Source organism: Salvelinus alpinus, chromosome 24 (assembly GCF_045679555.1).
Source record: "Salvelinus alpinus chromosome 24, SLU_Salpinus.1, whole genome shotgun sequence".
Classification (NCBI taxonomy): domain Eukaryota; kingdom Metazoa; phylum Chordata; class Actinopteri; order Salmoniformes; family Salmonidae; genus Salvelinus; species Salvelinus alpinus.
The window spans coordinates 26,994,572-27,010,336 of record NC_092109.1 but is presented as its reverse complement, the minus strand read 5'-3'; the positions used below and the strand labels follow the sequence as shown (position 1 = coordinate 27,010,336).

General features: G+C 40.6%; 1 protein-coding gene across 1 annotated transcript; it reads left to right on the top strand.

Moving 5' to 3' along the window:
• Positions 1-5,120: 5,120 nt before the first annotated feature.
• LOC139552451 (T-cell leukemia homeobox protein 3-like) lies at positions 5,121-14,061 on the top strand. Its single transcript, XM_071364211.1, has 3 exons — positions 5,121-5,849; positions 8,588-8,825; positions 12,653-14,061. The coding sequence occupies exons 1-3, from the start codon at positions 5,408-5,410 to the stop codon at positions 12,864-12,866; spliced, it is 894 nt and encodes a 297-aa protein (XP_071220312.1). The 5' UTR covers positions 5,121-5,407; the 3' UTR covers positions 12,867-14,061.
• The last annotated feature ends 1,704 nt before the right edge of the window (positions 14,062-15,765 follow it).

Here is a 15,765-nt window from a genome sequence, read left to right as displayed (position 1 = left end):
ACAAGACCATCGCCAAGCAGCTTGGTGAGAAGGTGACAACAGTTTCTGTGATTATTCGCAAATGGAAGAAACACAAAAGAACTGTCAATCTCCCTCAGCCTGGGGCTCCATGCAAGATCTCACCTCGTGGAGTTGCAATGATCATGAGAACGGTGAGGAATCAGCCCAGAACTACACAGGAGGATCTTGTCAATGATCTCAAGGCAGCTGGGACCATAGTCATCAAGAAAACAATTGGTAACACACTATGCCGTGAAGGACTGAAATCCTGCAGCGCCCGCAAGGTCCCCCTGCTCAAGAAAGCACATATACATGCCCGTCTGAAGTTTGCCAATGAACATCTGAATGATTCAGAGGACAACTGGGTGAACGTGTTGTGGTCAGATGAGACCAAAATGGAGTTCTTTGGCATCAACCCAACTTGCCGTGTTTGGAGGAGGAGGAATGCTGCCTATGACCCCAAGAAACCATCCCCACCGTCAAACATGGAGGTGGAAACATTATGCTTTGGGGGTGTTTTTCTGCTAAAGGGACAGGACAACTTCACCGCATCAAAGGGACGATGGACGGGGCCATGTACCGTCAAATCTTGGGTGAAAACCTCCTTCCCTCAGCCAGGGTATTGAAAATGGGTCGTGGATGGGTATTCCAGCATGACAATGACCCAAAACACACGGCCAAGGCAACAAAGGAGTGGCTCAAGAAGAAGCACATTAAGGTCCTGGAGTGGCCTAGCCAGTCTCCAGACCTTAATCCCATAGAAAATCTGTGGAGGGAGCTGAAGGTTCGAGTTGCCAAACGTCAGCCTCGAAACCTTAATGACTTGAAGAAGATCTGCAAAGAGGAGTGGGACAAAATCCCTCCTGAGATGTGTGCAAACCTGGTGGCCAACTACAAGAAACGTCTGACCTCTGTGATTGCCAACAAGGGTTTTGCCACCAAGTACTAAGTCATGTTTTGCAGAGGGGTCAAATACTTATTTCCCTCATTAAAATGCAAATCAATTCATAACATTTTTGACATGCGTTTTTCTGGATTTTTTTGTTGATATTCTGTCTCTCACTGTTCAAATAAACCTACCATTAAAATTATAGACTGATCATTTCTTTGTCAGTGGGCAAACGTACAAAATCAGCAGGGGATCAAATACTTTTTTCCCTCACTGTATATAGACAGGTGTGTGCAAAATCATGTCCAACCAATTGAATTTATCACAGGTGGACTCCAATCAAGTTGTAAAAACATTTCAAGGATGATCAATGGAAACAGGATGCACCTGAGATCAATTTTGAGTCTCATAGCAAAGGGTCTGAATACTTATGTAAATAAGGTATTTCTGTTTTTTAAAACAATTTAATACTTTTTAGAATAAGGCTGTAATGTAACAAAATGTGGAAAAGGTGAAAGGGTCTGAATACTTTCCGAAGGCACTGTATACCTAGGACTGCATATGCATTGGAGAAATTATTGGTATGAACATTTCTGAGTTCCTGCTGCAGATCCTTGAGGTGTCATATTATTTTCAAACCCCTCCATAAACTCACCTCTTAGATTGGTTTTACTCTCAGAATCTCAGAGACAGATGAACAAAAGATTTGTAAATGTTTGTTTTGGTTAGTTTGCATGCTGTTTGTAGTCCATTAATAAGGAATGGATGCAACATTTTTAGAGCAGATGCTGTTTGAACAACTGTGTGTGTGTGTGTGTGTGTGTGTGTGTGTGTGTGTGTGTGTGTGTGTGTGTGTGTGTGTGTGTGTGTGTGTGTGTGTGTGTGTGTGTGTGTGTGTGTGTGTGTGTGTGTGTGTGTGTGTGTGTGTGAAAGAGAGGAGTAAGTGAGCATGTGTTTGTGCATGTCCATAACAGGAGTTAATTGACAACAACTTTCCTTCATTACATTTACATTTGACATTTTAGAGCGACTTAGAGTCAGCAAATGCAGCAACTGTCAACATAATCAGTTCTCTATGTCCTTTCTCATCTGCTGACTGCAAGGAAAAGTATAGCTCTGTTCAAATCCTTAGCTCTGTTCCATTTCTACATTTAATTATATTGTGGTGTTGACACTTGCCACCAATGTAACAAGCTAACACAAGCTGTGGTAAAAGAAAGGGACAATATTCACACACACGGACACAGAAAGAAACAGAGATTTTTTCGGTTTAATAATGTTAACATTACAGAACTGCATGTCATTGTGTTGGGTGGTAATGTAATCCTGAGTTCAAGCCAAACACACATTAATTTACATTATAACACATGTTGATGTCACCTCATACCTCCAGCATGCCAAACTGTGTAACCCTGGGTGCACGTGTGCGACACATATAGTCTGAACATCTTTTGAAACCCACTGACTAATGGGGGATCAAACCGATGGATTGACCTAAATAAATTAAAAGCATGAAATCCATCCATCTTTCAAAAAACAAATAAAAGAATAGGTGCATTCAAGATGTTAGAGTAGCCTAATTACTGCGATCTGCATATGAGGGTGCGCGTGCTAGATCGCCCCTGGCGCTGTTTTTATTGCGTGTGTCTGCCTTTATCAAGTTTCTCCAAGCATGGGTAATGGGAAGTCTGGCAGGCGTGCAGCTAAAGCGCAGCAGACAAGTATGCAGAAAGACTACACTGCTATTGAATAATAAATGATGCGCTTTTATAGCGCCTCTAAAACCCCTGTGATGGTACAATATGAAAAGGCTATGATAAGTAATAGTGCATTTAGAAAGGATCTAGTATGTTTTTATTACTAAGATTTAAAAAGCACAGAACAAGGGAGACGGAGCGCGGGAAATGGGTTGAATGAGGAGGGGTTGGAGTGAGAGAGATATCAGTATGAATGCAATAAAAGGAATGGACGAGAAAAGAGCCGAAATTCCCTCCCAGCCAAATAACCTGCTTAATGAAAGTTTACCGTCTCTCACTATTTTTCTGCGGCACTCTTGTCTCCTCTTATGAAATATTAACTACGTTTGTATATAAAACTCTAAAGTTGAATGCCCTTTCTTAGGTTTCGGTTGACTTGGGTTTTCTTGTTGTTCTCTACCATATTATTTTCTGGCATTTAATGGAGCAGCTTTTAATTTAGTTTACATTGTGCGTCCTGTGTGCCTTCTGCTGTGTGCAGTCAGATTGTCAAATAGTTCATTTTACTGAGGGATTTGAGGCCGAGTATACAGAATGTGACATGCTTTTCCCTCGTCCTTCAATTGTTCCTCCTATTTATTCCAAGGCATTTTCAATGCCCTACATAGAAGGACCAGACTAGGTGAAATATCTGTCGATGTGCCCTTGAGCAAGATCCTTAATCCTAAACGCTCCTGTAAATCGCTATACATAATACATTAAACTAAAATTGGAGGTTTATGCAATATGCATTGGAAACAATAAATGGAAATTCTTAAAATATGCACATAAAGCAAGGGTCAGGGAGGGCTCTGGACTGGCCATGAAGGGTTATCCATGTCAACCACTAAACGCCACGGGTTGACATCAGCACTTACTAATAGTCTTTAAACTATCAACTACTTCGAAGTAAACTGATTTTTCCTCGGCCAGCTCCAATCCCCTGAAGCTAATCAAACGCCGCGACCAGGCCCAAGGAGCATAATCGCATTTACTCGGCAGATTACAAGGAGCCACTTAGATCCTATGTCAGCAGATCGTAGGTCCTGTGCTCCCCATTCATTTGGCGCGTGGAGTGGAAATAAAGTGTCCCACTGCCACTCTTGACCAGCCGCACAAAGTAAAGCCACGAAATCTTAAAAAACTAAACAAACATGAGCTTCGTTTAAAATGAACTCGCATAACGAACGAATCATTAGGATAAATTGCAATCTTTTTCTATGAATCAAATAGACCAGGCCTAATTCTAGCATATAGCCTAACGTAAAACATTGGCATAATAAACGGTTGCGATGCATGTGATTTTTAATAGTCTAGTTATTTTCAAACTAAAAGAAGCCATGGCTTTTACGCACAAAGCCATAGTCTACGTGCCCATCAATTTGTACATATTAGGGTGAATACAAGTTATAGGCTATCATATGCCTTCTTCATGCGTAGCCTAATATTTAGCATTGAAACGACCAGCCACTTCGTTGAAGTGGAATTTAAACTTCATCAGCAGCCTATCAACGACTATAACCGATGCGTACATTGCCCAAATTCGACTTGCGAGCTCAAAGCTCAAATTCGCTGTTGATATATGAATCTGATCGAATCCCCGAGCTGACAAGGTAAAAATCTGTCGTTCTGCCCCTGAACAAGACAGTTATCCCACTGTTCCTCGATAGGCCGTCATTGTAAATAATGATTTGTTCTTAACTGACTTGCCTAGTTAAATAAATAAAAAATAATCAAGATAACCGCTGCAGCAGTAAAAAGCCAACGCACAGGGTCTGTAAATAAGTTAATTTAGCCTATGTTGTGTCCAATCCACGACTATTGGCGAGTGATAATGAATTCTGCAGCCCTCAGTTGCCTCTGTGTCGATGTTTCTCAATTAAGCAGAAGCCTGCATTCTTATTTCATTCGGAATTTGAACATCGTCACCATGCCACCACCACCAATGGTGTGTGGGACGATGCCAATATGATGCCTCCTTTATAGGAGGTGGCATGAAAGCGTTTTGTTATTGTCATTTTGTGTAGGCTTCCACTTAATTGTAATTAATAGTCCTACATTATTTTCGATCCAAAGCAAATGCATAACGTTTGTAAAATAAACCCATAGCCTATCAAAACACAAAATAGGCTATGAACTTTTAAAGTAGAAACTCAAATGATACAAATCAGAATTTGGATAAACCACTAATGTAGATCTAGTCTAATTAGGAATGCATGCATAATCATTATGCAGCGTCATTAAATCTGCTTTTATAAACCGTGTTTATGATACACTATAACAACGCATCATTGATAGTCGACTATACAGACAATAAAGATATTAATGAATCCGCCACAATATGCCCTTTTTAAGAAAGTATGTCACTTTGGAATGTTCCCTTAGATCGCATTAAATTCAGCAAATTAAAGTTAATACTTCAACCAATAATGTGGCGGAAAAGCTCCTCCAACCAATAGGAAGAGGGAAAGAGGAAACATTATTGCGGCGGGGTGTGGGCAGAGGAGAATTGTCCCAAGCAGCGACTGCCCTGCACAGCAAAATCGACGTCTAGAACTTCATCAAATTTCAGATGGACGGATCCTTCAGAGCCGCGAAGGATGGTGGAAAACTCGCTGCCATAGAAGGCCATAGAAAGCATAATCCAAAACGAGCTTTAAAAGGGAACGAGCTAGATGCTTAACCAACGTAAGCACTTTTTACTTGTACACGTCGTTCCTTTTACATCATCGGCTCTGACGGAGGACTGCATAAAGGGGCTGGAAAGGTTCTGGGAGCGAGAATGGAGCGGGCGCCAAGCACAAGCCCCAGCGGCGTAAGTCAGCCCCCACAACCTGCTCAGCATGAACCTATTAGTTTCGGCATTGACCAGATTCTCAGTGGTACCGACCAGGAAGGATCACAGAACACAACCCGGAGTGGTTCGGTAACTGGCAACTCCACAAGTGGAGGAGGTTACCACCTCGATAGTCCAACTGGAGCCAGTGCAGCGCCCTTCACTTCGCTTTCCGGTTCTTTTCATGGCCTTGCATCATCATACGAGGAATCAAGTGCATACGGAGTGAACTTGACTTTCACCCCAGGAGGGGTGATACGCGTCCCGGCGCACAGGCCGCTGGCCGCCGCAGTGCCTCCTTCTATAGCCAGCGCGGTACCAGGGCTAGGGAGCATCAGCTTCCCCTGGATGGAGAGCAGCCAAAGATTCGCAAAGGAAAGATTCGCAGGTAAACTATCTCCATTCAAAGTGTATTTTACTCCAGGAGCAGCTAGGCTTAATGTCTGGGAACCCGGCCATAAAAGCATATTGGCTAGTTGGGATGTAGGTCAGTAGGTCGGCCTATTCACCAGGATGTGGTCATTTCCATTTTAAATCGGTAAATTCAGGGTTTTCGTATGCTAGCCTATTATTTTTCAAAGATGAATTTTCATTTCACTCATGGAGTTGAAACGGAATGGAACTGGTCCACAAATAAAGTACACTGGACTAGTCTAATCAGTTCACCGGATGAACTTGCATTTTAGTCTAATTCTGAAATCTCTATTTTGAGGGAAAATGTGTATGCCTGGACTACATGTTCACATAAATAAAATCAACAATAGCATAGCATAAAAACGAATATTTGATGAAAAACAGATATAAATAATTAAACATTTAATTATTCATCATATTATGTAATATTTCAAAGTAAGGTTTAACTCAAAGGATAAAGCCTCCACCTACATGTATATATTACCCCAATTACCTCGACTAACCGGCACATTGACTCTGTACCGGAACCCCCTGTATGTAGCCTCACTATTGTTATTTTACTGCTGCTCTTTAATTATTTGTTACTTTTATTTTGTATTTTTTACCTATCTATTTTTTAATTAACCCTTATTTTTCTTAAAACTGCATTGTTGGTTAAAGGCTTGTAAGTAAGTAAAATACCTGTTGTACCTGTTGTATTCGGCGCATGTGACGAATATAATTATATTTTATTTGACATAAAACAATAAAAAATACTTTTAAATGTGGAGTAGGCCTGTAGAAATACTCGCTGAATTAGGGCTGTTCTCTCAAAGCGGTACATTTGGCACAAGTTACAATACCTGCAATTTGCACCATTAAAACTATGCCAATTAATGTACCGTAAGACACAACTTTCTTACAGGTTTACCACAAAATGTAACAAGCAAATATCAACTGATCACAAATATCAAATTGCAACCAGTGTAATTCTAATAAATAAACACAAATTGTAGACTCGCATTGAACAATAATTATTTCGCTTTTATTTCGATTGATTAAATCGATAGGATGCGCTCTTATCGAAATTGCTATGATACATTGCACAAGTGTTTCAGACATCTTTATATTGGCTATTAGCTACACCACTTGTCTCCCGCAACTTAACCTAATTATATTCGGCTACTACTCAAGGAACAGGTGTGTGTGTGTGTGTGTGTGTGTGTGTGTGTGTGTGTGTGTGTGTGTGTGTGTGTGTGTGTGTGTGTGTGTGTGTGTGTGTGTGTGTGTGTGTGTGTGTGTGTGTGTGTGTGTGTGTGTGTGTGTGTGTATTTGTATTTATTAAGGATCACCATTAGCTCCAGCAGCTACTCTTCCTGGGGTCCAACAACATTAAGGCAGTTATATACAATTTAAAATGTTACATTACGTTACATTTCATAACACTTTTCATAACACATTAATAACGTTAAGCGTGTTCCCTCGGGCCACTGCTCTACTATCACATATCATCCCTCAGGCCACTGCTCTACTATCACATATCTACAATACAAAATCCATGTGTAGGTGTGTGTAGAGTGCGTGTGTTAGCGCGTGTATGTGTATGCGACTGTCTGTGCCTGTGTGTGTGTGTTTCTTCACAGTCCCCGTTATTAGTGGGCGTGTTTTGCTAAATGGGAAATTTTACAATTATAAGTGTATTATTATTATATAACGTGGTATAGCCTAACACAATTAATCAATTTGCTTTTTTGATTTCTGTTTATATTTATTTCAACTAAATGTTTACATGGAACATCTAGAGTAACTGAGAGTAGATGATTCTTATTAAGTTACAACTACTTATTATTTTCAACAGAAATGTATTCTAAAAAACATAATTGGCCAATATGGTAGCCTACTGTTTGCCTTATCCGTTATTTTATTGTCAAGTTGTAATAAAATAATCGGGACACTCCAAAAAATAAAAAGGTGAGAACCTCTTCATCTGGAACGTAAATGTTTCCCATTCTGTGTTCCAGTGGGTGGCCTGTAATATTTTTCAGCACCTTTGTTTACTTCTGGGGGGGAACTATGACGATGTAAAGTGTCATTAAAATTGCAGGGGGGGTTATATATGATTGTCTGTCCGCATTTTGTGACAAAAGCAAGAAGCTCTCCACATCAGAAATGAATGGGGAAAACACTCACCTCTGTTCATCGACATCCTCAGCATAATTAACTGTCAATGTATAGGCCTATAAATATTCAGAATATTACACCACTATTACAGCAATCTGTCTGCTACTATAAACTACTATAAAAACCCATTGTATAAGAGGAAATGAAAGATCTGGATTTTGACTTGTATTTAACTAACCATGGACTTAGACAGAATTTATAATTTTGTTTGAAGAAAAAATAGATAATACTTAAAAAATATGTTGAACATGGATTTTGTTTGGAATAGAATTAGAATATCGTTATCCAATGGGAAAAAATAGGCCTCTAAAGACCCATAAAACACTCAAACATTCCAGCTCTATGACAGAGAGGAGGGGGTATATTAGTAGGTCAAACCAATGAGCGTGTGAATTTATTTAGATTTTAGATCACATGTAGAGATTGCAATGCGGAATGTAATGTCCTTCAACAAACTGAACACAACACAAGATCCTGTTAACCTGTGCATGACCTGCTCTCTTTGTTTGTCCAATGTCCCTTCCTCACACACGCACACCTACACACACATAGCTGCACTGACGCCATTCACAGTGGCCCGGCGAATTGGTCACCCCTACCAGAACCGCACCCCTCCGAAGAGGAAGAAGCCGCGGACATCCTTCTCCCGGGTGCAGATCTGTGAGTTGGAGAAACGCTTCCACAGACAGAAGTACCTAGCCAGCGCTGAGCGGGCTGCTCTCGCCAAGACCCTCAAGATGACCGACGCACAGGTCAAGACCTGGTTCCAGAACCGCAGGACCAAGTGGAGGTGAGACACTGAGCTGGAGAAGGAGAGGGGAGGAAGAGAGATGAGGATGAGTGGTTTCTCTGGAGAAAGAGGAGGATCTAGTCTGGGTTTACTCTCTGTCAGTGGCTAACACAACAGCACATCATCAGTTACCAGTTTCTAATGTCAGTTTCCAATTTTGAGAATTATAGTTTGAATAAAACTGCAATATCACCAGTAACTTAGATTTCTAATACCTGTTATAGAGGTGTGCTAAGGCCCTAGATAACTGTTTATCAATGCTAATGGGGCACCCAATAATTCATGTGCACTCACCTAACAGGAATATTCACAGCCTTTATGTCACTGACAGCTCAGCCTCAACAACCCAACCTGTCTTTACCTTCCATAACCGTCTAAAGTCAGAACAGAAGTCTGGGGACAGTCCATGGATTGTACTTTTCCGAACACCTTTCATTCAGCTCTATAGAGTGTCATTAATATTTGTCTAAGTGTTTGGATCAAAGAGTTTGTGGTATATGGAAAATATCTCTTGACAGTGTTGGCGATAAAACATTCAGATTTAATAGCTTATCAAATATGAACTGGATCACTTGCACACACACACTGCAGGGCAGGCTACACAATAACATGTAATGTAGGCAACACAATAAAATGTGATGTTATATCGGGGAAAGAGCATTTTTGGAACAAATGCAATAAACCAGAATACAATAAACAATGTTAAGAGAGTTAGTTTGATAGGGCTAGGTTTATGAGTTTCACCAACTATTGCTATGGCTCTAGTATCATCTGTTTGATTTGTTGAGTAAGTAAGATGTACTGCAGTAGGCCAACCAATTGACTCATGCCAAAACACGTTTTGCCTATAGTCTATCTTATGCTGGGCTAGGACTCATCTATGTATGTTATGTGGCAAGAAAATGTATGTGAACCCTTTGGAATTGCCTGGATTTCTGCATAAATTGGTCATCAAATTTGACCTGATCTTCGTCTAAGTCACAACAATAGACAAACATAGTGTGCTTAAACTAATAACACACACATTATTGTATTTTTCTTGTCTATATTGAATACATAATTTAAACATTCACAGTGTAGGTTGGAAAAAGTATGTGAACCCCTAGGCTAATGACCACTCCAAAAGCTGATTGGAGTCAGGAGTCAGCTAACCAGGAGTTCAATCAATGAGACCAGATTGGAGATGTTGGTTAGAGCTGCCTTGCTCTATAAAAAACACTCACAAAATTTGAGTTTGCTATTCAGAAGAAGCAATGCCTGATGTGAACCATGCCTCGAACAAAAGAGATCTCAGAAGACCTAAGATTAAGAATTGTAGACTTGCATAAAGCTGGAAAGGGTTACAAAAATATCTCTAAAAGCCTTGATGTTCATCAGTCCACAGTAAGACAAATTGTCTATAAATGGAGAAAGTTCAGCACTGTTGCTACTCTCCCTAGAAGTGGCCGTTCTGCAAAGATGACTGCAAGAGCACAGCGCAGAATGCTCAGTGAGGTTCCTCACTAGGGGACGTGGGACCGTAGCGTCCCACCTGGCTAACATCCAGTGAAATTGCAGAGCTCCAAATTCAAAAACAGAAATACTCATTACAAAAATTCATGAAGCATACAAGTGTTATACATCGATTTAAAGATGAACTTCTTGTTAATCCAACCACGGTGTCAGATTTCAAAATCTGACAATTATCTGAGGACAGCGCTCAGCAGACAAATCATTACAAACCGTAACCAGCCAAGTAGAGGAGTTACACAAGTCAGAAATAGTGATAAAATTAATCACTTACCTTTGATGATCTTCATATGGTTGCACTCACGACTCCCATTTACTCAATAAATGTTAGTTTTGTTCAATAAAGTCCATGTTTATATCCAAAAACCTCAGTTTTGTTTGCACGTTTTGTTCAGTAATCCACAGGCTCAAACGCAGTCACAACAGGCAGACGAAAAATCCAAATAGTATCCGTAAAGTTCGTAGAAACATGTCAAATTATGTTTATAATCAATCCTCAGGTTGTTTTTAGCCTAAATATTCGATAATATTTCAACCGGACAATAACGTAGTCAATAAAAAAGGTAAACAAGAAAGGTGCGCTCTCGGTCCCGCGCATGAAAAAGCTCTGGGCCACTGCAGTGTCCACTCATTTAGAGTGCTCTTACTCCCTAATTCTTCAGAATACAAGCCTGAAACAATTTCTAAAGACTGTTGACATCTAGTGGAAGCCATAGGAAGTGCAATTTGAGTCCTAAGTCAATGGATACTGTAATGGCATTCAATAGAAAACTACAAAAATAGAAAAAATCCCACTTTCTGGATGGATTTTTCTCAGGTTTTTGCCTGCCATATCAGTTCTGTTATACTCACAGACATTATTTGAACAGTTTGAGTGTTATAGAGTGTTTTCTATCCAAATCTACCAACTATATGCATATCCTAACTTCTGGGCCTGAGTAGCAGGCAGTTTACTTTGGGCACGCTTTTCATCCGGAAGTGAAAATAGTGCCCCCTACCCTAGTGAAGTTAAGAAGAATCCTAGAGTGCCAGCTAAAGACTTACAGAAATCTCTGGTTACATGCTAACATCTCTGTTGACGAGTCTACGATGTGTAAAACAAGAATGGTGTTCATGGGAGGACATACAAAATACGCCTTCTGGAGTGGCCTGGTCAGAGTCCTGACCTCAACCCGATTGAAATGCTGTGGCATGACCTCAAGAAAGCAGTTCACACCAGACATCCCAAGAATATTGCTGAACTGAAACAGTTTTGTAAAGTGGAATGGTCCAAAATTCCTCCTGACCGTTGTGCAGGTCTGATCCGCAACTACAGAAAACATTTGGTTGAGGTTTTTGCTGCCAAAGGAGGGTCAACCAGCTATTAAATTCAAGGGCTCACATACTTTTCCCACCCTGCACTGTGAATGTTTACACTGTGTGTTCAATAAAGACATGAAAACGTATAATTGTCTGTGTGTTATTAGTTTAAGCAGACTGTGTTTGTCTATTGTTGTGACCTAGATGAAGATCAGACAAATGTTATGAACAATTTATGCAGAAATCCAGGTATTTCCAAAGGGTTCACATGCTTTGTCTTGCCACTGTATCTGCATTATTATTTCTATTCGACAAAGAAAACCATAGGTTATATAGCCAACAAGTGTAACTAGCCTATTTTAGGGTAATATCATTATGAAACGTAGTTTAACATATCCTAACCTAGCATTTACGTTGTAGGCGTATTATGAAACAATTTGCAGTGAGACTTATTGTACTGAAATACACCAACCATTGTTATATTTTCAGAAACAAGTGATTATTAATGCGATGATACTGTAGCCTAGTCCAGCTACTTTACCTACACCAGGTTGCTGTTGGAACGTGTCAAAGGTCAAACAACAAATTATAAATGAGGCATACCAATTTGATGTTTGCAAATTTTCCCAAAAATAAGGATAACACCTATATGTTACTTTTTTGATATTCACTGAAAAGTTCTGTTACAAATATTATCTGCAAGATTGTCTGCAAGAGTGGCTCCATCTTGAGTGCAATCATGTGCAATCTGGTTTTGTTTGGCAACATTGGTTAGTGTTCTCTCTGGTTTCTCCCATGTGTCATTATGGCTCATGCCAGTGTGGTGTCTCTCCTGCTGTACTGTACCAACCATGTGATAGCTGCTGACAGGTGGTTGTCATCACTGTCCCTATTCTGATGTCTCTGGGAGCCTCACATTTTCTCTCTGTATAGCCAAGTTCTCTAACAGTGAATCTTAATAAGTGTCCTGTCTGCGTCTGTCCCTATCCTCTCCCTACCCGCCCTGTCTTCGTTGCCAGGCGACAGACGGCCGAGGAGAGGGAAGCGGAGCGTCAGCAGGCCAATCGGCTGATTATCCAGCTGCAGCATGATGCCTTTCAGAAGTCCCTGAGCGACTCAGTTCCATCCGATCCACTCTGCATCCACAACTCCTCCCTGTTCGCACTGCAGAACCTGCAGCCGTGGGCTTCTGAGGAAGCAGCAAAGATGGGCCGTGTCACCGCTCTAGTTTGACAGGGACAGGGTGGGGCCCTCTGGACATTACACACTCTGACTTGCCCAAAAGCTTACTGACTGATATCTAAGAAACTGCACCAAGGTGACTGACCGGTGAGCAAAGTGAACTGAGTAATTTATTATTGTCCTTCCAGAACATAGCCAAAGTGAGTCTGAAGATGAAACAAAAACTCTGTAGTTTCCTACCCTGATATGATCTGGCCATGCAGAACGTACGCTGCATGGGCCCTTGTGTCAGATAAGTCATGGGTGGTAGCTTATGACCTGTGGCGATGAATGTGACACGCATCACTGAGCCAGCCCCATAATTCCAAATGGACATATTGACTGACTGACGCAGCACAGATTGGAAAATTTCTTCCTCCCACGTCCCATCTGTTCATTCACCACTAGTTACACTACCATCTCTGTGCCCTTACATCTAAAAGCTGACCAGTCTGCAAAGGAGAGAATTGATGGGAAATGGAGAGAGAGAGTGAGAATACACTAATATTTTGAGAATATATAAACCTTTGTTGTTGCATGGAATCAATCTAATCATCCGCTCCTTTTCCATCTTGAAATAAATCTAATTGTTTCCTCTCTGGACTGCTAGTAAGAAGGATTTTTGTATTGGCGGAAATAGGCAACACTGATCCTAGAAAGCCACTGAATGTAGGTACACGTACAGGCTTCAATTCCAATCTATTATCACTCTAAAGCTCAATTAGGGGTCATACAGTGATTACATTTAAATAAGAAGGGAAACTATAAAACCAGATATCTACAAGTGAGATTTTGTAGGATCGACTGCTTGTCTGGACATCCAAAACTAGATAACCCCTACCTTCTTAAACAGGATCCACCCGGAACACTAGCAATACATATATAGATAAATATATATATTTAATTGAATGGTTAATACACAGCTCAAGGGCTATTTTAGAAGAATAACATTTGCCAGCGGGGCAAGAAGCAATCCAGTAAGAGGAAGCTGTTTAATTCATGTCAGGCTAGACCCATTCACTGGGACGGGCATGAGGGTGGCATACTAGACCTGAGTCCTATGAGACATCTGAGAATGTTTGAGGTAGTGCAATAGATGGATGATAACAGGATGCCTCCCTATGTATTATACATTGTATTTGATAAATATGTAAATAACTAACCAAAACCTAATGACAAAAAAGTATTATCTTGTTTTTGCTTTGAATCACTCTCTTTATTTTCCTGTGTCGTTCTATTGGTCTCCATAGCTACTGTGTTGTTTACATATACAATGTAATATCTGCACAACATGGTCATTACACACAACTACAATGCAAACTGAACTGCACCATAAAGATCCATATCACTAACGCTCTCTTGGACACAACACATTGACCAGGGCAGATTTTGCCTATTCGACAGATCTAAGGCACTTACAGGGGGTGAGGAGATCCACAGAGACCATAAAAAGACTCTCCCCATTCAAGCCCCTCTCCCTGAGTGCTGCTGACTCACATTCAGCTGACCTGAGGGAGATGGATAGGTCTGAGTGTTGTGTCCATTATGAATGTGATCCAAACAAAATTATAACATACAGTACCAGTCAAAAGTTTGGGCACACCTATTCAATCCAGGGTTTTTCTTTATTTTTACTATTTTCTACATTGAAGAATAATAGCGAAGACATCAAAACTATGAAATAACACATATGGAATCATGTAGTTACCAAAAAAGTCTAAATATATTTTATAGTAGACACCCTTTGCCTTGATGACAGCTTTGCACACTCTGACAGCTTTGCCATTCTCTCAACCATTCTCTTTGGGCTCCCAATTGGCACAGTGGTCTAAGGCACTGCATCTCAGTGCAAGAGGGGTCACTACAGTACCTTCAAATCTAGGCAGCATCACATCCTGCCATGATTGGGAGTCCCATAGGGCGGTGCACAATTAGCCCAGCGTTGCCGGGGTAGGCTGTCCTTGTAAATAAGAATTTGTTCTTAACTGACTTGCCTAGTTAAATAAAGATGAAAGGTAGTCACCTGGAACACATTTCAAATAACAGGTGTGCCTTCATAATTTATGGAATTTCTTTCCTTCTTAATGTGTTTGAGCCAATCAGTTGTGTTGTGATAAGGTAGGGGTGATAGCCCTATTTGGTAAAAGACCACATCCATATTATGGCAAGAACAGCTCAAATAAGAAGAGAATTTCAAGAACTTTGAATGTTTCATCAAGTGCTTTTGCAAAAACCATCAAGCGTTATGATTTAACAGGCTCTCAGGAGGACCGCGACAGGAAAGGAAGACCCAGAGTTACAGTTGAAGTCAGAAGTTTACATACACCTCAGCCAAATACATTTAAACTCGGTTTTTCACAATTCCTGACATTTAATCCTAGTAAAAATTCCCTCTTAGGTCAGATAGGATCACCGCTTTATTTTAAGAATGTGAAATGTCAGAATAATAGTAGAGAGAATTATTTATTTCAGCTTATATTTCTTTCATCACGTTCCCAGTGGGTCAGAAGTTTACATACACTCAATTAGTATTTGGTAGCATTGCCTTTGAATTGTTTAACTTGGGTCAAACGTTTCGGGTAGCCTTCTACAAGCTTCCTACAATAAGTTGGGTGAATTTTGGCCCATTCCTCCTGACAGAGCTGGGGTAACGGAGTCAGGTTTGTAGGCCTCCTTGCTCGCACACACTTTTTCAGTTCTGCCCACAAATTTTCCATAGGATTGAGGTCAGGGCTTTGTGATGGGTAATTTACTAATTTACTTGACTTTGTTGTCCTTAAGCCATTTTGCCACAACTGTGGAAGTCTGCTTGGGGTCATTGTCCATTTGGAAGACCCATTTGCGACCAAGCTTTAATTTCTTCGGGCTAGGGGGCAGTATTCAGAAGTTTGGATGAATGAGGTGCCCAAAG